Source organism: Epinephelus fuscoguttatus, linkage group LG24 (assembly GCF_011397635.1).
Source record: "Epinephelus fuscoguttatus linkage group LG24, E.fuscoguttatus.final_Chr_v1".
NCBI lineage: Eukaryota > Metazoa > Chordata > Actinopteri > Perciformes > Serranidae > Epinephelus > Epinephelus fuscoguttatus.
In genome coordinates this window covers 5,556,876-5,582,743 of record NC_064775.1, presented here as the reverse complement: position 1 = coordinate 5,582,743, position 25,868 = coordinate 5,556,876, and the positions used below count along the sequence as shown (strand labels likewise).

The 25,868-nt window shown below is 44.0% G+C and overlaps 2 protein-coding genes across 2 annotated transcripts; one reads left to right on the top strand and one right to left on the bottom strand.

Moving 5' to 3' along the window:
• Nucleotides 1–1,689: 1,689 nt before the first annotated feature.
• On the bottom strand, nt 1,690–25,594 carry plcd4a (phospholipase C, delta 4a). The gene is made up of 17 exons (XM_049569931.1): nt 25,485–25,594; nt 16,504–17,872; nt 14,970–15,020; nt 14,666–14,824; nt 13,275–13,503; nt 12,560–12,689; nt 12,214–12,445; nt 11,872–12,073; nt 10,531–10,675; nt 9,734–9,886; nt 7,907–8,074; nt 4,083–4,239; nt 3,850–3,966; nt 3,508–3,686; nt 3,298–3,430; nt 3,061–3,210; nt 1,690–2,965 (listed from the first exon to the last, which is right to left on the bottom strand). Exons 3-17 carry the CDS (start codon nt 14,992–14,994, stop codon nt 2,859–2,861), a joined length of 2,286 nt encoding a protein of 761 aa, XP_049425888.1. The 5' UTR covers nt 14,995–15,020; nt 16,504–17,872; nt 25,485–25,594; the 3' UTR covers nt 1,690–2,858.
• LOC125884765 (gastrula zinc finger protein XlCGF8.2DB-like) lies at nt 19,201–22,012 on the top strand. Its single transcript, XM_049569942.1, has 2 exons — nt 19,201–19,644; nt 20,021–22,012. Exons 1-2 carry the CDS (start codon nt 19,551–19,553, stop codon nt 21,058–21,060), a joined length of 1,134 nt encoding a protein of 377 aa, XP_049425899.1. The 5' UTR covers nt 19,201–19,550; the 3' UTR covers nt 21,061–22,012.
• Nucleotides 25,595–25,868: the final 274 nt, after the last annotated feature.

Below are 25,868 nucleotides of genomic sequence, written 5' to 3'. Positions count from 1 at the left end.
GTTATTACCTTGTAGGAACAAGTTATTATCTGATAGGAACAAGTTATCTTGTAGGAACAAGTTATTACCTTGTAGGAACAAGTTATTATCTGATAGGAACAAGTTATCTTGTAGGAACAAGTTATCATCTCATGGGAACAAGTCATTATCCTGTGGGAACAACTTAGTATCTCATGGGAACAAGTTATTATCTTGTGGGAACAAGTTACTATTTTGTAGGTACAAGATATTATCTTGTAGGAACAAGTTACTATTTTGTAGGTACAAGATATTATCTTGTAGGAACAAACAATTATCTTGTGGGAACAAGTTATTATCTCATAAGAACAAGTTAATATCTCATGGGCACAAGTTGTTATCTTGTAGGAACATGTTGCTGTCTTGTAGAAATGAGATATTATCTTGTCGGAACAATTATCTTGTGGGAACACATTTTTATCTTATGGGAACAAATTATTATCTTATGGGAACAACATATTGTCTTGTTGGAAAACATCTTTTTTTTTGAGGGAACAAATAATTATCTTATGGGAACTAGTTATCTTGTAAGAACAAGTTATTATCTCATGGGCACAAGTTGCTATCTTTTTAACACAAGTTGTTATCTTATGGGAACAATTTATTATCTTGTGGGAACATGTTATTGTATTGTTGGAACACGTCATTATTTTGTGGGAACAAATTATTACCTTGTGGGAACAAGTCATTATCTTGCAGTAACAAGTTATTATCTCATGGGCACAAGTTGTTATCTTGTGGGAACAAGTTACTATCTTGGAGAAATGAGATATCTTGTAGGAACAAGTAATCATCTTGTGGGAACACATTATTATCTTGTGGGAACAAATTATTATCATGTAGGAATAAGTTATCTTATAGTAACAAGTTATTGTCTTTTTAAAACAAGTTATTATCTTATGGGAACATGTTATTGTTTTGTGGGAACATGTTATTATCTTATGGGAACTAGTTATTATCTTGTAAGAACAAGTTATTATCTCATGGGCACGAGTTGTTATCTTGTCGGAACATGTTATTATCTTGTAGAAATTAGATATTATCTTGTAGGAACAAGTAATTATCTTGTGGGAACTAGTTATCTTGTGGGAACAAGTTATTATCTTGCAGGAACAAGCTACTATCTTGAAGAAATTAGATATTATCTTGTAGGAAGTAGTAATCATCTTGTGGGAACAAATTATTATCTTATAGTAACAAGTTATTATCTTTTTAAAGCAATTTACTATCTTATGGGACCAATTTAATATCTTGTGGGAACATGTTACTGTGTTGTTGGAACAAGTGATGATCTTGTGGACACAAGTTATTATCTTTTGGAAACAAATTATTATCATGAGGGAACTATTTTGTTCGCACAAGACAATAATCTGTTCCCAAAATGTAACTTGTTCCCACCAGATATATAACTTGTATGCACAAGATCATTACGTGGGATCAAGTTATTGTCTTCTTCCCACAATATAACATGTTCACACAAGATAATTATCTTGTTCGCACATGGTCGTACTCTTGTTCTTGCTTAATTGTTGTTATTGACTATTTCTGAAATAACTTAATTGATTTCTGTGCAGTGCTGTGTGCGTTTTTCCACAACAGGCTAACACTCAGCATGCATCTTGTCCTGGAGCTTATGGAACCCATCCCTAGCTTTATAGTCACTCAGCTCAATAAACTCAACTCAGCTCAGTAAGAAGAGTAGTAACATGGACAGCTGTGGCCCAGAAGGTGGAGTTGGTTATCCATTCGTTTGATCCCTGGCTCCTCCAGCTGGCATGCCGAAGCATCCTTGAGCAAGATACTGAACCCCAAATTGCTCCCAGTGGCTGTTCTATCAACGTAAGTGTGTTAAAAACTGAGTAGCAGGTGGCACCTTGGACGATAGCCTCGGCCACCAGTGTATGAATGTGTGTGTGAATGGTTGAATGTGACCCGCTGAGTGGTCAGAAGACTAGAAAGGCAGTTCCAAAGGTATGAAGGATAAACTAGTTGCATCATTAAATGAAAATCATATGTATTTGCAGATAGATGTGGCAAATGAATATGAGGTCTTCTACAATAAAAAACAAGCAAATAAACACAACACTGTGCTATGCTGTACAGTACATATGAATGCTTCCATGTATACAAAAATAGACATATCAAAACACCTTTACACAAATGGGTAATATGTACATACCACAAAAATAACATCACATGACACAAGACTGCTCACGAGTACTAAATTCAGATTTCAGCCTGTAAATAGCTTAAAAAGAACGACATGCAGAGGAGTCTGGTGTTGATGGAAGAAGCAGCCACAGGTGTAATCTGTTGAAATCTCTTTTGTGACTGGGAGAGCTGGATGACTTCATAACGCAGCCTCCAGCTGCTCCGCTGCAGCTGCTCACTGGACAGCAGATAGCTGCATTTCAAGCTCTGCATGTTGGCCAAAGTGAAAGCTGAGGACTGTAGCAGTGACACTGGGTCCACGAAGTGCTGTTTGTTAAAGGAAAAATACTGACAGAAATATTCATCCTGATCTAAACATGTTGCTGGCACATTCTTCTTTACAACACAATATTTCAGCAGGGACAAATATCTGGGACACCAAACATGAGCAGCAAAGTTCAAGTCAATCACAGGAACAAGTTACACACATTATAATGGAGGAAACAAAAACATGCATTTCTCATATGCTGCCTAAGAACCACTATAGATTTGGCGTAGTACTTATTTACATAAAACAAGAATAAAAATAAATACTATGTTAGGAGAAGTATTTCTATGGGAAGTAATGACTCAACTATCATGACTAAATAAGATGTGCTGAGCACGTTCTTTCTGATACCTCCGCTGGATTAGGAAAGTGAAGGTTTATCCAGTTCTGTAATCCTGATGTGTACGAATAAGGAGGAGGGAGGAATACTGGTCCCATCTTTGGACAAAAGGTGAATGTGACGATAACCTGAGAACACCAAAGCAAAGCAGAGGCATTAGCAAAATGCGCTTTCTAGATGCAATCTCAGAAAAGTGTGCTCGAAGCTACAGGAGCAACCTCACCTTGTTGTATACAGCTGAGAGGGAGTGTATACTGCCCCACAAAGTCATTTTTTGAAGTCTTGTCATAGTCTTCCACCACAAAGCGCACCATGGCCAGCTCAGGAGAGTGGATGGTGAAGCGCAGGGTGTCGTACCACACGGGGTTGAAGCCTGCGGAAAGGACAGATCGTTCAACAATCAGCCATCCTGTCCATTATCTATTCCCTCTTATATTTATTTTTACAGGGACAAGTGTACCATTGTTCTCGATGTATCTGGTCTCCTGCTTGGCCTGGTCGCTTGGAACACCGTGGATCTCTACTCTGACCAGAGGATCCACTATCGAATCCTCTTTGATGTTGACTTTGGGCAGCTGCTGACCACTGATCACCTTCAACACATATACATTGTTCTCAATTAAAACAAACTGCAGGGATAGATTTTCCTTACTCACCTCATGAGTTGTACCTGTATCGTAAGGACGACTGGCTGGTAGCCATCCCGTTTCTGGGGTGTCTCAGGGTCAAATCTTTTCTCGGCCTCTCTCATGAAACCGGGCTTTAGGACATAACCACAGCTGCCGTTCTGACTAAACAATCCGTCATTCAGATCCATCCCCTCCCCGGCGGTCTGGAAATTCAATGCAACTGCATAAAAACAACAACAAAAACAAGAAACAAGATTGACGTTTTTGACACGTGCTATTCTCGCCAAGAAATTAAGATTCAGGCACTTTGAGAGAATGTAAAGCTGCACTGGGCATCTTTGCAATATCTAGAAAATTTGAAAAAAAAAAGGTCACTCAATCACCAATTTGGCACCCAGCATTCCACATTTCCTGAGGATTGAAGTTGGAGGAGTCTGTTCGGAAGCCACTGGGATAAACCCTGGTCAGCTGCCGGGAGTTATGGTGCACAAACTCGGCCCCTGCAATGGAGATAATAAATAGGGTGTGACTGAAGCCCCGATAATGTTATCATAAGTCAATCATAAACACAGCAGGAGAATGATTATATTTCATGGTCTGTAATTTAAGGACTCACCAGCCTCTCTCAGGTGTTTGCGGGCCTTGGACTCTGTGAAAGAGGCGACCTCGTAGAACTTGGAGTGGATGCGAGAGTGTTTGAAGTTACTGAAGTGGACGCTTTTGCAGTAGACGACACAGTCTGACAGCTCCTTGGACAGATGCTGCTTTGACTTCTATGGAAATAAGAGGACAGAGGAGAAAAAGGTAAGTCAATTCACATATATACGTCACGGAAGCTATACTGTTCTGACTATGAGGGGATTCAAACACTTTATGATGTACAGTAAACTCAATAAAATAGAGAGCAGAAGAAACCGTCTTGTTCACGAGTGAGGGCAGAATGGAGCGTGAGATGGATCAGTGGTTTGGTGCGGCTTCTGCAGTGATGCGGGCGCCGCGCTGGTCTGTCGTGGCGAAGAGGGAGCTGAGTCAGAAGGCAAAGCTTTCGATTAACCGGTCCATCTATGTCCCAGTCCTCACCTATGGTCAAGAGTTCTGGGTAGTGACCGAAAGAATGAGATCGCGGATACAAGCAGCTGAAATGCGTTTCCTCCGTAGGGTGTCTGGGCTCAGCCTTAGAGATAGGGTGAGGAGCTCGGACATCTGACAGCTCGCAGTAGAGCCGCTGCTCCTTCGCATCAAAAGGGGTCAGTTGAGGTGGTTCGGGCATCTGATCAGGATCCTCCTGGGCGCCTCCTGCTGGAAGTATTTCAGGCACGTCCCACTGGTAGGAGGCCCCGGGCAGACCCAGAACACGCTGGAGGGATTATATATCTCATCTGGCCTGGGAACACCATGGGGTCCCCAAGGAGGAGCTGGAAATGTAATGGCGTCAGGTAACTGGCAAAGGCTGGGAGCTCTATGAGGGCCACTGGTGGACAGGTGTGGAATGACAAGGTCTGAAAAGATCCTTCAAGATGTAACCTAAGAGGCTTCAGCTTTTCCACTGACTTGTAGGAAGAGCCCAAACCCACTGACCCAAAGAGACATTTAAACATCTTTGGGTCATTAACACACTGCAGTCACACGAGGCTCGTTGAGGTTGAGCCATGACTTGGCTCTGTGTTAACGCCAGTCACTACCACGTGATAGGGTAAACCCTTGTGATGCAAGGAATCCTGTCATGGATGGAGGCGCAGCACACATCGAAACCTTGAGACAACCCCCTCTTGAATTGTGTAAGTGATACTTCCCCACAATGCCAAGCAGAAGCAGGTGTGTTGCCAGGGTAGCTTCCATGAGTGTAGAGATCAGAGGTGTAGCGAGCCCAAACGGCACAATGACAGTTAACCTGCAGAGCACCTCAGCGTGCACGCCTGCCTGCTTCCACATGAAAGCTGATCTGCCTGGTCTAACCGGGCTTCGGAGCGTCACCCCCCCTCACCTTCACCCGTCTACCTGACAGCAAGACAGCTATCTCTCCAGACACCTACACCATCAGCAGGGGCACCGCTGAGCTCACATCTCTGCCAAGCTCAATGCTGGCCTCACCTCTGATGACTGTGTTGACAGGAGTCCCAGTGTGGCGTTTCATGCTTCTCAGATGCTTATCAATAAACATGACTCTAAGTGCCCAGTGATTCCTTTGCACACTTAGTTTGCTGGGGATGTAGATGCACATTCAGCACGAGAAATGATCCTCTAAAGATGGCAGAAAACTTTCTTCAACTGAACCAGGACAAAACCGAGGTCTTGGTTATTGGTCCTGAAGCTCAGAGAGGGAAACTAAACACGGAACAGCAAGAACTGGCACTAAAACCCTGTCAACAGGTGTAAAACGTTGGAGTTGTCTTTGATTCAAGTCTCTGCATTGGCTTCCTGTGTGCTTTCAGAACTGATTTTAAGATCCTGTCACTGGTTTATAAAGCTCTTAATGGTCTTAGTTCTACCTGTTCATCAGATTTGCTTTTATTGTATGAACCCTCTAGAACCCTCAGGTCTTCTGGTTGCAGCCTTTTATTCATCCCCAATGTTAGAAAAATGAAAAATATGAGCTGCCAATGCATATTAATCTCCTCAGGGACCGACGACTACACATTTAATTGACTATTTATTCTACGGCTGAGAAACTGGTGAAACAAACTTCAACAGGCTGCACTCAAGAACTTTACCTCAAGAACCTTTAAGAACTCTTCAAGTCTTCACGAACCTTTCTAATGAATCGACTCAAATATGTTTCATGGTACAAAAAAATCAGGTACTACATGTTGACTTCTTACAAACGGAGCTCTTCAAAGGCAGGTGGACACAACTTCACCAAATCAAGTCCACAAGGATGCCGTTCAAATGCAGATCGTGTTGCCTTTTCGAATATCAAATACTGGTACTGTATTTGAAAGTTAGCTTTTTAATTTGCCCTTAAAAACTGGTGTCTACTACAATTAGTATTTGAATTATTATAAGTCTATTCGGAACTTCTGTTTAAATTTAATTGCCTAATAAAATATTTGCAATAGTTGATACTTGATATTACAGTTTGGCCCTACTTAGAGACACTACACCTCGGTATTTACAACAGACGTGATTACTGACTGCAATTAGTGCTCTTAAGAGTATCAAATATCCCATTTTAGAGACGAACAACCTTCACCTTGCTCAGCTTAGCCGAGTTTGGCCTAGCCGGGCATGTTCTGGTCTGACATGACAGAGTAGGAGGACAGCACCTATGACATCCTCTTCTATAGAGATTCCTCTATCTGTCATGTCTACTTGTACCCTGGACACACACGGTGGTGGAAAACGTGTGTTTCCTTTAGTTATGTAGGAGTTGATGTGTTTTTAGGTTTATAAAGGCCACCTCAGATCTGGATTGCTGGGTTAGAAGACACCTGGGTCAAGAGTGGTAGACAAGTGTTGAAGGCTCATTCTCTGCCCCTGTCTGCCTATGTGTCTCTCTCTGCTATCACAGTGTAAACAGATCACCTTATGCAACACCCAGTGTCTGCTCCCTGCCCTTCAATCCTCTCCATTTTTCATGAGGGATGACAGAAGTTTATGCAATCCTTTTCCGCTGGATAAAAAGGTGACCACAACTACAAGACACTGACAACAAAGATGCCAAGGAGAAATATTTGACCTTGTCCTTTCATTTGGTTCAGAGAGAACACCCTGGACAGGTAGCCAGACTATCACAGGGCTGACTGATTAACCTGCATGTCTATGGACTATGGGAGGAAGCTGGAGCTCCCGGAGAAAATCAATTTAAACTCAGATTCCACACAGAAGGGCCTAGTTAACACAAGCTAACACAGCAGCAGTGGCATTGCATTCAGCAGTGACTCACACCAACACCGAAAAAAGCTCGACTCAGTCATGAAACCTTTCAACAATCGTTAGGTGACATTAGCCGTGTGATGCTAACAGTTAGCCCTCCGTGTGTGTGCAGGGCAGGCGAACTCCTACCAACTGTCCATTGTGTGCAGCAGTATTTCATCATCGTTGTTTTTGAGGAACAGGATTTTAAGTCGGAAAATATCAAATGTTTATGATATTGAAAATATGAAACAGGAAGACTCCAATCCATTAAGCTTAAGATTATGTCTGTTAACCCTGACACTACAGGGTTATCTGGGAAAATAATCTACTCAGACCAGCCTTGAATTGGGAACACGGGGCAGGTGAGTCAGACCCAAAAATCTGCCCAATTATCCTCCAATGCGGGGGCCAGCATTAATCTATGAAGTGTTCCATTCATATATTAAAAGCCTCAGTGTTGCATCACCAGCCTAAAAAGCACTGAACTAGAGGATCCCGGTTCTATATCCGGCTGGCTCATCAGACTGTGTATAATAGGCTTTCTGAATCTGAGGTCAAAAAGGTACATTAGACAACCTGACGTACCTTAATCCTGCGACGGACACTCTCGCGGTGGAGGTTATCCTCATCGATTTCAGCCACCTCTTCCTCATCACTGACCTCTCCGCTCTGAGACTCCTCCACCATCCCGTTGAAACTCTCCTCCAGACCACCGATTTTCTTCGCCTTCAGCAGAATCCTCCCCTTAAGATCCTGACAGGAAAGTCAAATATAACCTCGGATCATCCATTAAATCCAGTTTACTTTTTAACCAATTCATGTGTGGAAAAAATGGAGTGATTAAAACTAGTGGGCTAGTGGACTGTCTGTAAGGGGGGGAAATACTGTGGTGTTGAATAATTCAGAGTACCACTGTTGCATGTAGACACAGATCATATGGCCCAGCAGGCTCTGACAGGCTTTGGGATGAAAGTGAAGGTGCCCTCTAGGTCACTGTGAGCTCTGACAGGTTCTACGGGGGTGTCAAACTCATTTTGGTTCTTGGGCCTCACACAGCCCAATTCAATCCCAGGAAGCAGACCAGTAAAACCTTTGCAGAATGACCTATAAATAACACCACTTCCAAATGTTCCCTTTCTTTAAGTGTGAAGAAGTGCATTCTGATCATGTTGATCAATTTATCGAACAAACGGTAAGGGTTGGACTGAGACCCCCAGTTTTCAGGCGGACCAGGGTTCGCTCATTTGGTCTGCACCAGAGTTCGAATGATCATTCACACCACTCCAAACGGACCAAACTATCCATGGAAGCGGACCAGGGTTCGTTTAAAGTGGACCAAATAGCGCCAGTGTGAATGCGTCCTTAGCCTTCACAGCTGTGCAAAGTCATCCAAAGGTCCACATTGGACCCTTTGCACATGCATACTGCATTATGCATGGAGAGATGTCAGGGCAAGGGGGCTACCTCACAGGATGGTGCCCCTCGCAGTTGTGGGTTTGGTCAGTTATGGGCCTTGTGCCTTGTTCAAGGGCACCTCAGCAAACTGGCACAAGTCCACACTCTGTGCTTAGTCCATTTATGGACTTGAAGTGGTGACCCCTTTGGTTCCCAAGCCAAGTTCCCACAGACTAATCTGAGTGGGCGGAAGTTCGCTGCATAGATCAGCCTCTCATTGGGCAGAACGAGCCACCCGCCGAAGTCCCGCCCTACCACCTCCGGTTGTGTAGCAGTTCTCAACCGTTTAACACATCCTTTACTAACTTTTGCGGTGTTTGATCTTGCGGGGATGTAGCCATTTTTCTGCCATGGGTCGCGTCCTGTAGGCGATATTTTTGTGGGCGTGTTACACCAAAACCTGTTTCCCCCTGGCAATATTTTTGCAAGCGCACTGATGCTGTGGCACCGCCAAGAACGATTGTGATTGGTTGAAAGAAATAAAAAAAGCCGGGGCGTTTTTTCTCCAATCTTAAAGTGAGAGTCAGCCCAGCCAGACCTTTCTTTTCTTGAGAAAGGTCTGGTGAGCGAGACTACCACAGACTGACTGAGCTACTGCTCCAACGACTTGATGTAAGTCTGCTTTGCCGTCAACCCTTTGTCAGTTACATCTAAGCTAACTTGAACTTGTTACTGATGTCACTGAAGGTAATTTGCTTATCCACGTTACAGCACAAGTCAGGTAGGCAATGATCAGAATCAATGGACATAATTCAGCACCACACAAACATCCATGAACTCCTTTGCACTGACACTTGATAACTCGAAACTCGTTTGAGTATCACCTTGTTAAGAATACAGTGAAGACAACAAGTTCAGAAAGTTTGAATGGTTGCCCCAGAGAAGTCATTTACAAGTCATTTAAAGCTGTAGCACATAGAGTAGGGTAGTGTTAGGACAACAGACTGCACTGCTCACCTCAGGAGATGGCAGCCCAATTGGGGCCTTTCCATCTAATGTGCTTTTCAGCAGCTTGTCACCGAGGATGTTGTTGAGGTGTTGGGCCATGACTCTCTGTTGCTCAACACTGCAGTGGTTCTCGATGGACAGGATGACTGGATATTCAGATACCTGGACGGGGTACAGAAGGAGTCAGAGGGTTGGAGGGAGTGAATTTGTAATTTAACACTGCAGAGCATTATCATCGGGGAAAGCTAATACACCTGCTGACATATGCCTGTGGATTGTGCCTGTCTGGTTGACAGACCAGCAGATGGATGCACAAGGGGTCACAAGGCCGAAATATTCAGCTGTGGAATCAATGCTCATACACAACAGTGTCTGACATACATCTGAACCTGGCAGCTGTTCATTTTGGCATGAGGCTGGCAGATCCCTGGCTAGTTGACTTATTCGGGCTTTCAGATTATGTCCTGGATATCATTGCACAGTTGTGCATCCCCTTATAAATATACAATGAGATGCTGAGCAATTTGTTGATACAGCTTTACTAGACAACGAAAGCCGAAAGAATGCCTATGCCAGCATGAAGGGATGAGGAAACATGTTTGCATGTTTGGTCTACTTGAAAAGCCACATTTGGACCAATGTGATGATCTGTAGTTGGGCTGTGACTGTGTGATCTGTGCAATCAGAGAGCCACCATACTTTTTATTGCAAAATTTACGACTAGACTTTTTGCTCTGGCCAGGATTAATTCAAACATGAAAAGGTTCATTCGCATTCACTTCTACATGGACAGATGATGATGCTACCTTGAAGGCATAGTTGCCCACTGCATTGACCACGTCCTTGAAGAGTATCTTGGAGGTGAAAGTGTGTCCATGATAAACGATGGGTTCTCCATTGGCACCATCCCAGCAGTCCACCTCTACACACCGACAGCCACGACTCAGAGCTCTGAGCAGCAGAACAAATTCAGGAGGGTTGAAGGTATCCAGGTTGAAAATCAAGACTTAATCAATTTGATAACATAGAATTAATCACCTAATAACTATTAGATGTCAGGAATTCCACTTAATTCTAGTGATGAATTTTGTAAAACTACTAAAGAATGGAAGATTAGTGCAGGGTAATGCCAAAGTAAAGCTCAATGGAGCATGGAAGAGAACACTTTAGGGAAGGGATCTGTGCTAATGGAGATTCTGAGATATTTAAAATGGTGGTCTTCCTGGATGTGTGCCATAGGCAGACCTAGTTCTCATGTAATCATATAAGCCTCTTTTCTCTAGGAGTTCCTGGCAAATTTATGAAAGTTCAGATTTGACTAATTATAAATTTGAGAAGAAGGGGTGCGAGGGGTAGCCTGGAAATCCAGACTCAAATCTAGAAAGACTTTGAGTCTTCACCGATACACCCTTCCTACTCAAGGGGCGGCACTAACTGAGGCATATTAGATACTGCCGCACGCAATTGGATAGCACGATGGCCAATCAGAGCAAAAAACAAGGCGACATATTCGTTGCACTAAGCCTCATTTGTTTGCCGACCAGTGCTGGGCTAACTGATATATTATGGTTTTGCTGTATTCCATTGGCAAAACGGCAAAAATGTCCTGGAAATGTAGTCTTCTGTTCCTCTCTCAAGGAAAAAGATAAGTGTAGTTGGCTTAGCATTTCTTCCAAAGCTAAATTGAATGGACGTGGTCCTTCGGCAGCTGCCATCTTGGCTGTTTACTTTCCAACTCCTATGGCGCAGCGCTGTCTTCATCATGTTATGCCCGCCCAGACCCCGCCTCTGACAGATTTGATTGGTCCGATAGGTGATTTCCAGGTTATGCAAGGGGAGCACCAAGCAATTTCCCCCCTTTGATGCATCCCCCAATCTTTGGCATCCCTACCTACATCACCTAGACCACAAACTGCCACTAATTAGCTGGTTTGGCAGATTTGTCATTAGGCTCATAACTAGAGCATGCCTTCGTCTTACAATTGGTTGATTTTAGAATTATAACGTTTGGTTGTTTGGTCTCAGTCACATCAGCATCATCTGTCGGTCAGCACTTCTTTTGGTAATCTGAACATCACAAAGACATTTCCAGCAGAGCCACATGATCAAACCTGACTAAGCTTGAAATGCTATCCCAGCAGCATTACCTGATATACCCCTCCACGCTGCTTTGTCCTCGGAGCTGGTCCTCCATAAGGTAGGTGTTGTGAGAGGAGGAGATGAAGTAATGGCACAGCGGCTGGGTCATGTCTTGGAAGACACCCCGCCACTGTGGGTGAAAGATGGAGCCCTCAGCTGAGCCGAGGTACATCAAGAAGCCATCGAACGTCATGGCATTCAGCTGCTTGGCTGAAAATACAGCAGGATTGTGTCAGAACCTTTTCACATAGTGCTGGCATCATGCCTTTAATGGTATTACCAAGAGACACGAGGTACGACTTCAATCATCTCAGTAGAATCAGACAAATATCAAGATACACTCCATGAACCTGTGTCAGAGGGCTCATAGCGCTCAATGAGCTGCTTGGCATGCTGCTGGATGTCACCGCCCTCCAGCTGCTCCTCTCTCAGGAAGTCCTCCAAGTCACTCTGGGATAACTTCTGGCCATCAGCCGAGTATTCCTGGAAAACCCGTAATACATCCTCCCGCTGGGTCAGCATCTTGTAGAAGAGAACAAACTCATCGTCCTCCAGTGTACCCGACTGGGACTTATCGGCCATCTGAAACAGGAGAAAGAAACAGCCTCAGAAAAATGGTCACGGACACCAGTCTATGTTGAATGCTTAAATCACAACAATGAGCTCAATGAAGCTCAAATTAGCTGAAAGACTCACTGTGAAGAGACGATGAGCATGGTGCTCATTCATGTCCACGTTCATCATCTTCAGTAAATCCTGCACTTCCTTGAAGTTCATTCTCCCATCGTTGTTCTTGTCTGCTTTCCTGAACCAGTCACCGATCCATCTAGGTAGGCCACTTTAGGAAAGTATCACATTCAGTAGTGACTGAGACATTCAACCTTGTTTCTAAGAGCTTTGGAAGAGACACTTGGCGAGGACTGACAAGATGACTGCTCGAGTACGTTCAAGTGTAAATTCCTTCCTTACACTACTCTCTGAGGAATTGATCTTCAACCTTGCTTTGAGCTATGGCTCGGTGAATCCCCAAAGTAGAAAACAAATAAATCTGCAACCCAAGCATGACGTGCTGGCACTTAACATTGGCGCTGGATATAGATCATGAGGTGAAGAATCTTCCAATATGGACACAATTCTGAGTATACTTGGGTATCAATATAGAATGGGCAGGTGGCCATGAGGAGTGGGGACCTTTATGCTACCATGGGTATACAATCTTTGATTGCAATGACCCGATGGTCTCAATAATTCAGGCTTTATTGACTGGTTGATGGGATTTAGTCTTTTCTACTGTCTAACATTTTGCCAATGAGCACAGATCAAACCAAAGAGAAATGGAAATGGACTGCAAACCAGCAAAGACTTTGAAGGCGTTGATGGCATATGACTGAAAACACTGATTGAAAGATACTGGTCAAGTTTCTCCCGCTCCCCCATGTTCTCCAGGTTGTCAATCAGCTTCCTCATGCCTCTGATCCAGGACTGAGCCTCCTCGGCTGACTCAGCCACCAGGTCCAGGTTGCCCCTGCGACCGCGGAAGACCAGCGTGAAGCATCGGTCAGCCGGGAACTCATCGGCGATGCTGAGCAGCACCTCGGACTGGTGGCCCTCTCGTATTGCCTCCACATCACTCACTGAAACTGGGCACAAAGATCGACACAGGATGGAGAGATTTGGGGTTTCTTTCGACAACACAAGAGAATGCAAGTTGCAGTCCCTTTATGCTACACTAGAAACTGAATAAACAGTTAGAAAAAAGAAGCTGCTCTGTAGTCTGGTACAATGACAACTGATTATGATGGTGATGATACTCATTCTTTCCAAACACGTTCTTCCCAACCACGTGCGTACTGGTGTAGTACATTTTCTTGAGATAAACAAGAAAGAGACATACATCTAAGACCCTTCAGAAAATATTCAATCTTGGTTCGAGCACCATTAGTTTTAGGATAGACTGGTGCGCAAGCGAGTGCGTCAGTCTAACCCGGTCTCATTCCAAAGTTGTCAAATACCGGCACTTGGCCAGCGACCTCTGGTGTCAGACACCAACAAGAAAAGCCGTTTTTCACGTCAGCATGATACGCGGCCGATCGCCATTATTGTTTAACAGTGCGCGGTGGCTTAAGGGGAAACGCGATGGGACAACATGAGGTAAGGGGGCGAAAGTCCGAGTAAGGTGGATGGAAGGGGTGCTGGATGGGTCCAACAACCACCAACTTTCAGGAGGTCGACGGGCTCTTCCTGTGTGATTGTAAAGCCAAACCCTGTTCATTTTTCCTGAACCAAACCACGTGCATTTGTTGTTTGAGGAAAAAAAAGTCAATTTGTGGTGTTGTACCGACGTAGTACATTTCCTATGAAAACGAAAGTTGGAGTGAGAATGTGTTACTATCTTTGATCTTATAGCAGAAATTACTTCTCACTGTCTGGACATGATTGAAGTCAGAGACAAAGTTGTTGGTCAGCCTTAATATGTTGTTATGGTAGGCTGATTCATAATTTCTCCAGGGCTGACCTGCAATCTTTAACAAATCCAAGGATTCACCCAAAACCAGCAAAATGGAGAACTGGAGGTAAGTGAATCTTTGATACAGGATATCATATCATGGGTGTATATATCAGGTCCGAAAAGACTGGGTAAACTGAGTTCTATTGAGTTCATCTTCCACTGTTTTCTACCATAATGAACGTGGTGACATCTTGTGTAATTAACATTGGCATTTGGGTTATATCATAATCATCATGTTGGGCACAGTGCGTCCCCAAAAAGCTCCATCTCATCATCAAATCACGTGTTCTTACTTGTGGAGTGGGTGTTGCCAGCCTTCTTGGATTGGTACCAGATGGTCATGCAGTCGTCCTGCAGTTTGAAGTAGCGTTGCTTCTTCCAGGTACGAGACTTGATTTTCCTCATTATCGTCCCCACCAGCATGGACTGGAGGTTGTCATCCCCCTGGATGCCTGGGAAAAGGTGGAGTGAGTTAACATTCATATAGATATTATATGTTATATTAATTCAGTGAACTAGTGGAGAATTTTCACATCTCAGTCTAATATTTAGAAAAGTAAACCACAATCCCACAGCAGGAGACAAAGACAGACTCACGGAGGCCACTCCCTGTGGAAGCCATTCGTTGTGGTCTCACTCTTCTGCCATCTAAAGACAAATAAGTTTGTTATTCACATAGGTTTACAGCTCCAAGGCAAAGACAGCCAGACATTGTGGTGATTTCATCAGTAAAATAAATGATTATTAATTGTATTTGACAGTCCTCATTCTCAAAGGCTGCGTGAAGTCACTACACCAATTACTAATTTTAAAATGGAGGCTCAACATTTTGGTTGTCAGACCTTCATCAGGTTACGTAAAAGAGCAAAATGAGCTGAAATCGATAGTTAAATATGACGTTCTTGGCAATACCTGCATCAGTTGCTCCACTCACCCGAACACGGTTGCAGACCAAGTAAACCACCTTATGGCAACGGCACTTATCGATGGCAGTGCTCCCCAGCAGGACAATGCGCCATGCCACGCCACAAAAACTGCTCAGGTATGATCTGAGGAAGGGGACAAAGACCTCAAAGTGTCGACCTGACCTCCAAATACCCCAGATCCTGATCTAATCGAACATTTGAGGGACGTGCTCATACCCCAGAGGTACCCCTGATCCACAGTGGGTGCTCCTTGGACCGGACTTGGACCTGTTAAGGCATGAACACAGGACCTCTGGAGGGTGTCCTTTGGTGTCTGGCACCAATGCGTTGGCTTCAGATCTTTTGAGTCATGTGGGTTGTGAGGTGGGGCACCAGCACGTCCCACCCACAGATGTTTGATCAGTCTGGGATTTGGGGAATTTGGAGGCCAGGTCAATTCCTTGAGGTCTCGGTCATGTTCCCTGGGCCACTCCTGAGCAGTTTTTGTGGTGTGGCATGGTGCGAATTCTCTTCTCTCACATTAGGACTCCATTTTCAGGCAGCATTATAGAATCACTTCCCAAACCAGAGCCCCCCACAGGAGCTGTTTCTCTGGGTGTAGCTGCATTAGATGCCTACTGCACATGGCACCAACAGCCACGTTATTCAGCCACCAGCCCAGTGCCATTTGTGGCGTCACCAGGCGGCCCACTAAGCTGATCCGGGTGCACTTTTGCTGCTCTGTTGTGTTTTCGCTACATTCTTTGCTGTCCTGCACTTTTCATTCTGTCTCTGTGTTGCGCTCACTAAGCCAACTAATCTCCACAAATCCTGGTCACGGGCTCACCATCCCATTCACTTATGACCTGCGCTGAGCCGGTGCGGGTACAACTCATTCTCAAAACAGCAAATACATACACATACACTTACTCAGTTTTGAAGGGACATCGGTTTAGCTGCTTAGGTAAATGTAGGCTCAGACCGAAAACCCACACAACAACGAGGACAGTATATTGTGTGCTAATCTGTCTGTGAGCTACTGGCCAAGATTTTCATGTCATTGATTTCATTCAAAAAGCAGGATTTCCTGTTGTCAAGATCCACACGTATTAAAGGTCAAACTATTACAGCAAGTCAATGGCAGTAGCAACAACAACAACAACAACAACAACAACAACAAGCAGCATTTGTTTGTCAAACTGCAAGGACCTAAAGTTGAGTCTGACCTGTTGCAGGATCATCCCTGAGTCCCAGTCGCAGAGCTGGAACAGATCATATGGCCCAGGAGCTGCTGCCGTCCCTCTGCATGCCGCGCTGCAGTAATGAAAGCCTGCAACAACTGAAACCAGTGTTAACTCTCTGTGACACACTCCTCCCCTCCTCCCCTGCTTCCCTCCTCCCCATCCCCATCCCTCTTTCCGGATCCTTTTTGTCCTGTTGCTGAGCCCTGTTTAGCATTTGCTTAAACCGCTCCGAGAGTTGTACATTAATTATGTTCGTTGGATAAGGAGAGTGGAGCAGGTTGAACTCATCTAAACGTACTGATGGTGATAAGAGGGGCTGTTGTGTGGGTAGTTTATAGATAATTGTTAGAGGAAGGATGTGACACACCATACAACCTGAGCTGTTTCTGACATCCCTATTGGTTCCATTGCGGTTCTCACACCTAATTATGAACCATTCGACCAACTGGTTAAGAGCCTGAGAAGTTGTTTCTTAAGCTGGAACCAAAACCACAGCTTGTCTGGCAGCTTGTCTGCTGTCAAACAACACTCACTGGCAGAGGCTTACAGTCACCCCGTTTCCCCTAGCCCTACACCCTCATGCCAAGCAGAGGACCAGCAGAGCTCCGCCACAGAGAGCCACAGTGTTTTCTGTCCCGTGTAATGTTACTAAGCCCCGCTCATCAAACTTTGATCAGGCCAGTTAAGCCACAGGCCATGGGGACAGCACAACTGAGAGAGATTCACCATCAAATGACCAAACTGCGCCCAGGTGACCTCTGCAGTCATTGCCGACATACCCAACGCACCTGAAAGCTCACTCACGTGTGTTTGTAAATTTTGAATATTAAAAGTCCGTCTTTGGTCGTCATCTGTGTTCCCTGCTCAGGTTCGGGGGCATTAATAATCCACAGCTTTAGATCAGCTTCCCAGCTCAAATTACACAGACTGAGCCAAGACTAAAATGGAGGGACTCCCTCTTAATGACCTCGTCTCCAGAAGGAAAAAAAACTACAGTACCCAGCAGCAACCTCTGCAATAGGTGACCTGAAGTAGGAGGGAAATATAAAAAAAGTTCAGTTCAGTTTGGTCCATATTATGAAAGTTGTGGATGGTACCAACAGCATGGTTTCTTACTGTCCCCATTTTTAGGGTGATACTGTGGCAAAATTAACATACATCACTACACTATAACTAAGGGCATTTTGCTGCTTTTTCTAGCATCATAATCACGACCCATTTGAGAGCTCAGGATGTTGTCCATGCAGTTTCCCTTCTCCACAGTCCAGATGAATGGCACCAAACACACCGCTCCACACATGAGGTCTTCCTTCCGTTGGCACCGGTCATTCAGGATTCACAGTGTGGATACCTTTCAAATTACAGTAAAAGACAAACACTGAATCATATACATATACCAGCTTGACAGGACAGGTGCATGCAGCAATAATATTAAAAGAAATGACAAAGTCTGGGTTTGTGGGCCGTCAAATTCCATGTTAACTTGTCATATAGCCTCAATAACCAACTCCAAAGACGCAGCATTTAGTTAGAATAACATTATTTTGGGGCGTCGGTGGCTTAGTGGTAGAGCAGGTGCCCCATGTACAAGGCTGTTGCCGCAGCGGCCCGGGTTCGAGTCCAGCCTGTGGTCCTTTGCTGCATGTCACTCCCTCTCTCTCTCCCCCTTTCACACTTGTCTGTCCTATCAATTAAAGGCTAAAAATGCCCCAAAAAATATCTTAAAAAAAAAAGAATAACATTATTTCTTTAACCATGCTAAACATGACATTCATATTTTCAAGTTACACACATACACTTCATTGTAACTGCACACAGTCTGCAACATTGTAACGGACCATAACTGTTATCAAAGTCTACGATACGATATGATATTATCATGACACTTAAATTGCGAAACAATGTTATTGCGATTTTAAATATGTTGCGATATAGTGAGTATTACGATAAAAAGAAAAAAGAAATGACCCTCAAAATTATAAAAAAAAATTAAAAAGAAAAAAGAAAGAAATTAAAAACAAGAAAATTAGTTTAAAAAAAAAAAAGCAGAGAAAGGTAATAAACAAACAAGGAAATGACTTGGAAAAAGTGCTTAAAAATTATAGTCATTAAAAGTAATAGTAGTAATAGTAATAATAATTATTTCCAATTTTTTTTGTAATTTTCTATTTTTTTATTTATTTATTTGCAATTTCTGTGAAATTTCTTTCCAAGTTCCAAGTTATGGGGCATTAATTTGTAGGACATAAGGCTGACCTCTCATAGTCGACCAAATGTTAGTCGACCAGAGAGGTCATCATTCGGCAAGATTTTATTGGTCGCTTAGTCGTGGAAAAATCTACCAGGAGCTGCGCCTTGTCAAAATAAAACCTATATGACTATATGAGCAAAATTTTAAAATGTAATAAGAATAATTAGCATAAATATAGTTTCTTTTTTCCTCCATTATTTAAAATAATTTTCTATTTTTTTTTATTTGTGGGATAGTTCTTTTTATTTCAACCACATTTCTTTGTATTAAATTATTTTATTCTTTTTTCTTTTTTACATATAATTCTATTCACTATAGATAATATACAACATGATTTGATTGTTTTTTGTTTTTTTTTTTTTAAATCATACGGACTTTTATTTGGAAAGTCAAACATGAAACAACACCGGAAGTGCTTCCCCTACTGCGTTATCTTCACAGACATTCAAAATGGCGTCTAGTTGACTGTTTGGCTGGTTTCTATAGGAGATATCTCAGCAGATCTGAGTTCTCTGAGCCTCTGTGTGTCTGGATGAACCTGTCTGAGTTGTCTTTGTGCTGTCCACCCTTTATCTGAGTGTTTTACCTCTGAATTACATCCCGTTAGCCTACCAAGATGCTAAATGTAGCTTAGCACGCTAGCTGGGGACCACAGGGTGGGAGCAGGCTGCGGGAGACGGAAGTTTGCACTGTTGCAGCAGTCATAGTAGTTGGTTCATGGAGAGGGCAGTGTTTTTGACAGACTTTGAGTGATGACACAGTGTGTCATTGTGGGAAAATGTCCAAAGTCCACATGCTGAGCGCGCTGGTGAAGCAGCGACTAACTGCGGGTAAACCAGCAACAGGAGAGCGGCTGTATTCGGGACTTTACGGTAAGTGAAAGGCGTTGACACGGTTATTTATGACATTAATTAAACCGCTTTCACAGCAAACAACCCCTCTCAGTGTTTCCTGACATCATGTAGCGAATTTAATGAGCCATATGTTGATTAGCATCCTCATTGCTGACGCTAGAGCAGAAGCAGTGTACTTCCGGGATACATCTGGATTTCACAATAAAAGCTTCCAGAGTAACATTCTTCCCTTGTAACTTTTAATGTTTTCTGCATTTCTGAAACAGTTCCCTTAAATGCTAAATGTACATTGACACCAGTGGCCACACGCTATACACACACTGCCTAAATAATAATCATCTTTGATATCTCAAGCTTGATAATGTGTGTGTCTGCACTTTGTTCTGTCCTGCAGACGTCCAGCAGCTGCTGGTGAGTAAAGAAGAGGTTCCCCCTGCGCAGCAGGAGTGGAGCACCAGTGTGGACCAGGAGGACCCAGAGCCTCCACACATTAAAGAGGAAGAGGAGGAAATCTGGAGCAGTGAGGAAGGAGAGCAGCTTCAAGGACTGGAGGAGGCTGATATCACCAAGTTCCCATTCACTCCTGTCTCTGTGAAGAGTGAAGATGATGAGGAGAAGCCTCAGTCCTCACAGCTTCATCAGAGCCAATCTGAACAGGAGGAAACAGGAGCTGATGGAGAGGACTGTGGACGACCAGAACCAGATACCGATGACAAGACAGGAGACTCCTCTGAGACGGACGTCAGCGATGATGACTGGACAGAGCCCACAGAACCTCAGTCAGGTTTGAACTGTGTGACAAATAACGTCAGTGATACTGACAAGGAGTCGTTTATCTGCCCCGAGTGTGGAAAACCATTCGGCCACAAGACGAATCTGAAAAGACACATGAGATGCCACACAGGAGAGAAACCGTTCAGCTGCTCGTTTTGCAGTAAGAGCTTCAATCGGAGAGAACACGTGGTCGCTCACATGAGGTGTCACTCAGGTGAAAAACCTTTCAGCTGCTCAGTTTGTGACACGAGTTTCAGCCACGGTTGGTCATTGGAGAAGCACATGAGAGTCCACACCGGGGAGAAACCATTCAGTTGCTCCCTCTGCAGCAAAAGATTCCGGCAGCGCTCCGATTTGGTCGCGCACTTCCGGATTCACACGGGAGAAAAACCTTTCCGCTGCTTGGTTTGCAACACGAGTTTCACCCAGCGTCACACTCTGGTTCAGCACATGAGGACCCACACGGGCGTGAAACCGTTCGTCTGCTCGGTTTGCGGGAAGAGCTTCTCGAGGAAGGGACACATGACGAGACACATGACGGCTCACACGGGGGAGAAACCGTTTAGCTGCAGTGTGTGTGACAGAAGCTTCACTTGGCAGTCCCAGTTTAAGAGACATGAGTGTGCTGGTGAGAACAGCGGTGCAGCAAGTCAACATTAAGAAGCTCCCCAGAGTGTCTAAACGTTGACGAGAGCAACATGGATGTGTAAGAATGTATCGTATAATAAATGGGCATTGAGAAATGAGTTTTGATTTCCTGTCTTGTTTTGAATGTGACATCTCATATCAACAATCTGACTTCTTATTCACACTGTGTAAATACTTAGTGTGTATCTCACATCTGTGCGCTCAGTGCGGAGCTGAATTCAGGACAATTTAGTCCAGAGATTGAGATTTTCTTTAATTCTTCAAATAATAGGGGCGACAAATTAACGAATTAGGAGTCTCCAAAACAGTGCCATGTGTTAATGTGCTTTCTGTTCCTGTCCTTTAATGTGCAATATTAACTTCCTCAGGGACTGCAGATGAAAACTGACAAAATCTGACACATTTAAACTAAAAAATTTTTTGAAAATTTTGTTGGTGTGACAGCGCAAAGGTGTAAAAGTATACAGACTTTAACAGCAGACGTATGAAACAGACATTGTGATTTAAGAGTGGTACAGATTTCTAGTTGGTTCTGTCAGAGGAAGTATCGTAAGTGGTTTTGTACACGTACGAAAGTGCGCCGTGCAAATGTGTCATATTTATTTATGAATAACAGGAACCAGAGGGATATGCAGGTACAGTATGTGCAAGGCGGAGGATAGAAATAAACAAAGGATTATACTAATATTTTTGATAAGTTCAAACATTGCGTAAATAAAAATGAGGAAGGAAAGAACAGTAAAGTTAACCCGTTTAATCCCAAATTTTTCTCACACAAAACTATCAAAATCATCTGTCACTGATATAGAGTTGTACCGATACCAGTATCAGAAATGCCTCCGATACTGCCTAAAATGTGGTATTGAGTATCGGCGAGTACAGCCTATGACCATTCCGATACCATGTAATGCCTCATGTCATTACGCATACGCGCACTACAGGCAAACGTAATGGAAATGGAGCGGAGTTTAAAAAGCATTCTACTGTAGCCTTTAAAGTGTCTTTTTTACCAAATTGTTTGGCTGCACTTTAACCTGTGTCTTGATCTGTGTCAACACTGGATAATAATAATAAAAAAAAAAGTTTTACGGCATTCATTCTGCTACTATGTATTTATTTCTTAATATTTTACATAGAGTTTTAGGAGTTGAGACATACAACAATTCATATCCAATCCATTTTTATCTTACATGCTGGTATCAGATTGGTACTCGGTATCGGTAGATACCTAAGGTTCAGGGATCGGAATTGGTATCGGAAAGGAAAATGTGGTATCAATACATCTCTACACTGATAACCCTTTGAAGTAATCAATCATTATTTTCTAAAAATTTCACCAGTGGCATATCACAGCAATGCCAAAAGTCACTTCTGGCCATGTTACATACAGTACTGCTGCAAAAGGTGGCTTTTGTAATCACTGATGAAGCTGTTCCTGTCATGATCTATTTGCATAAGTTTAGCATATGAATTCAACAGCCTGTCTATATCTGAGCCGTCGCTATTACAATCACTGAAGACAGCTGTTTTTTTATTTTATTTTGAGGGACAACTGTAAGGCTGCGTACATTGTCTGGCCCGTCACCGAGATCTCACATATCCAAAACACCGGTCACCACTGTTGCTGTCGACATGCTCATTGAAAAAACTCGTCAGATACCACTGCTTTGTTGGTGGTGTCGGCGTCAGACACTGATGTCCAGAGGCACCTTTTGCAGCGGTACAATACGAAACTTTTCTCATAAAAAAAAGAAAGAAATGTTTGTTGTTATAATATGAAAACATCTTGTAAAAATGTGAGAAACATCTGGTATAACAAGAAAGTTTTCATGTTATTACCTGCCAGTGGGGGATCTCCTCCCAGACCTGGATCAGGACAGCTCCTGGACCGTCTGTGGCGGCACTTGGCGGCATCAGATGCCTAACTTCGCATGGGTTATCAGAGGGCAGGGGAACAAGAGGGCCAGTCAGTGGCATCAATACCTTCATCATCCAGGAGCTGCCTACACACTCTGGGCACATGAGGCCGGGCATTGTCCTGCACCAGGAGGAACCCAGGGCCCACTGCATCAGCGTAAGGTCAAAAAAAAAAAAATCCTGGTTCCATCGCACATTTTTGATCAATAATCAACAATCATATCACATACAATATCTAATATACAGTTAGTAGCAGTTTCCAGCTTTGCCTGAAAAGAAACATGGACGCCTCAGTCTGTTGTTCAGTGTGCTTCAACTCACTTTAATGGTTATACTGTTAAACTGTGCACAATACTTATCACTCGCATTCATACAACCATCTGTGCCGTACCACAGGAAGGCAAAATAAACCCCCATGTCTGATTGGCTGCTCCTCTCTGAACACACATGAGTGATCACTTAAAGGATAAGGCAACATTTTTCAAAGCCTATCTTAAAGACAAAAACGGACATTTCCAATTATTTACACTGGAACACACTCACTGAAGTCCATCAGTATGCAGCAGTGCAGACTTCCAGACAGAGGAGTTCATTTCCTGCTGCTCTCACCGTCACACTTGTGTTTCTTGAGCTGTTTCCGCCAGCTGAATCTTTGGCCGCAAACACTGCAGCTGAAAGGTTTCTCCCCGGTGTGGATGACCATGTGCTGTCCCAGATTCCCCCGTTCTCTAAACTGTCTCCCACACACTGAGCAGCTGAACGGTTTCTCTCCTGTGTGGCATCGTATGTGCCTCAGCAGGGAGTCCTTGTACCCGAATACTTTCCCGCAGTCAGAGCAGGGAAACTGTTTCTTAGGAAGGCGTCTCATCTCACTGACAGGGTCTCGATGAGTCAGTGTTTGGTCGTCGTGAACCTGCGACGACTCGCCGACACACTGATGGAGCCTGAGCTGATACAGCCAATTGAACGTCTTGTCACAAACAGTGCAGCTCAGTCTTTGCTCGCCTGTGTGGACTCGCATGTGTCTCTGTAAGTGTCTCCTCCACGGGAAACACTTCTTGCAGACTGTGCAGCTGAATGGTTTCTCTCCTGTGTGAGATCGCATGTGCTCCCATAGGTGCGTCTTGCGGCCAAATGTTTTACCGCAATCAGAGCAGCTAAATTGTTTCTTGCCGTTATTTATTCCAATATCGCCCAGAAGGACTTCGGTCTTTGGTGCAAAACAGTGTGGGGCCTCTCTGTCAGCTTCTGCTTCCATGTGTTCAGTCGAGCTGCTAGCTGGAGGAGGCTCTGCCTCTGAGAACGGACGATAGACACACTGATGGTTTTTGAGCTGATAAAGCCAAGTGAATCTTTGGTCACACACACTGCAGCTGAATAGTTTCTCCCCCGTGTGACGGGCCATGTGGTACGTCAGATGAACCTTCTGTATAAATCTTTTGCCACAAATCGAGCAACCGAACGGTTTCTCCCCTGTGTGGATTCGCATATGTGTCTTCAGATTTGAGTTCTGGCTAAACTGTTTGCCACACTCGGAGCAGCGGAATGATTTCTTGTCGGTGTTACATATGTTATTTTTTAGAATATTTAAACCTGACAGAGGTTCTCTGGTCTCCTTCAACACGTCACTGAAATCAATCTGGAGTTCGGAAAGGTCCCCTGACTCGTGAACAGTATCTAGCTCTGGGTCTAGTCGTCCACAGTCCTCTCCATCAGCTTCTGTTTCCATATGTTCAGTTTGGCTCCGATGAAGCTGTAAAGACTGAGGCTTCTCCTCATCATCTTCACTCTTCACAGGGACAGGAGTGAAAGGGAACTTGGTGACATCAGCCTCCTCCAGCCCTCGAAACCACTCTCCCTCCTGACTGCTCCACAGTTCCACCTCTTCCTCTTTAATATGCAGGGGCTCTGGGTCCTCCTGGTCCACAGTGGAGCTCCACTCCTGCCGCTCGGGGGAAACCTCGTCTTTATTCTCAATAACTTTGAAGACGATAGATGATAAGACATCTGAAGGTAAAGGTGAAACACAGATATGCATCAGTGACACTCGTTACACCTTGGGAGCATTTTGATAACAAAGTCAGACCTGTCTCGTGAAAGGAAAGGCTTCACGAAACACTCCTGATGTCAAGGTCAAGGATCGCCAGCGTACTTATACACCGATCAGCCAAAACATTAAAACCAGCGACAGGTGAATTGGGTAACTTTGAATATTTTGTTCCAATGCATTGTTCTGCTGGGAAGCCTTTGGTCCTGACATTCATGTGGATACCACCCACTCAAACACCGTTGCAGACAAAATAAACTCTCTCAGATTTCACTGGACTGTGGCACGTCTTGGGCTTTTATTTTGAAGGCCACAAAAACCTTAAACATCCGGAGTCAGTGTAAACATTGGTGTATTTTGACCTTGAGGCATCAGAAGGAAGATAAATGTTAGCAATATGTCGTATTATTAAGTCTGGGTCTGTATACAGGGCAGTGGAGTCACAATATAGTAGAAAAAATCTCCTGCAAACCTGCTCTGTTTATTTCCGGTTCCACGCGCAGCTCCAGTAGCTTCCGCTGTCGCTCGTTCTCCTCTTTTGCGCGAGAAAGTTCCTCCTCGTACTCCGCTATCGTTCTCTCAAACAGCCCAAATATCTCCTCAGCAGCCACAGTTAGTCGCTGCGTCACCAACGACCTCAGCATTTGGACTTTAGACATCTTAAAAACAAAAAACGGGACTCGCCGTTACGACGAGGCGCCAGCTAGCTCCAACTTCCGGTAACTTCCGGTGCATGTGGATGTCTGGGCTTCAAAATAAAAGCCCTGAAGCTTTTATGACGCAACATCTACGCTTGTAGAAGAGATATAAACCACAGAAAATTCATCACTCACAAAAAGGCAGTGACACCAATTCA

Coding starts and splice junctions, on each gene's coding strand:
- plcd4a (XM_049569931.1), bottom strand. CDS start 14,994: ATGGCTTCCACAGGGAGTGGCCTCC. Junction 13,504..14,665: donor TGGCAACACCCACTCCACAA/GTAAGAACACGT, acceptor CTTTGTGCCCAG/TTTCAGTGAGTGATGTGGAG. Junction 3,687..3,849: donor GAATGCTGGGTGCCAAATTG/GTGATTGAGTGA, acceptor GTTTTTATGCAG/TTGCATTGAATTTCCAGACC.
- LOC125884765 (XM_049569942.1), top strand. CDS start 19,551: ATGTCCAAAGTCCACATGCTGAGCGCGCTGGTGAAGCAGCGACTAACT. Junction 19,645..20,020: donor GCTGTATTCGGGACTTTACG/GTAAGTGAAAGG, acceptor TCTGTCCTGCAG/ACGTCCAGCAGCTGCTGGTG.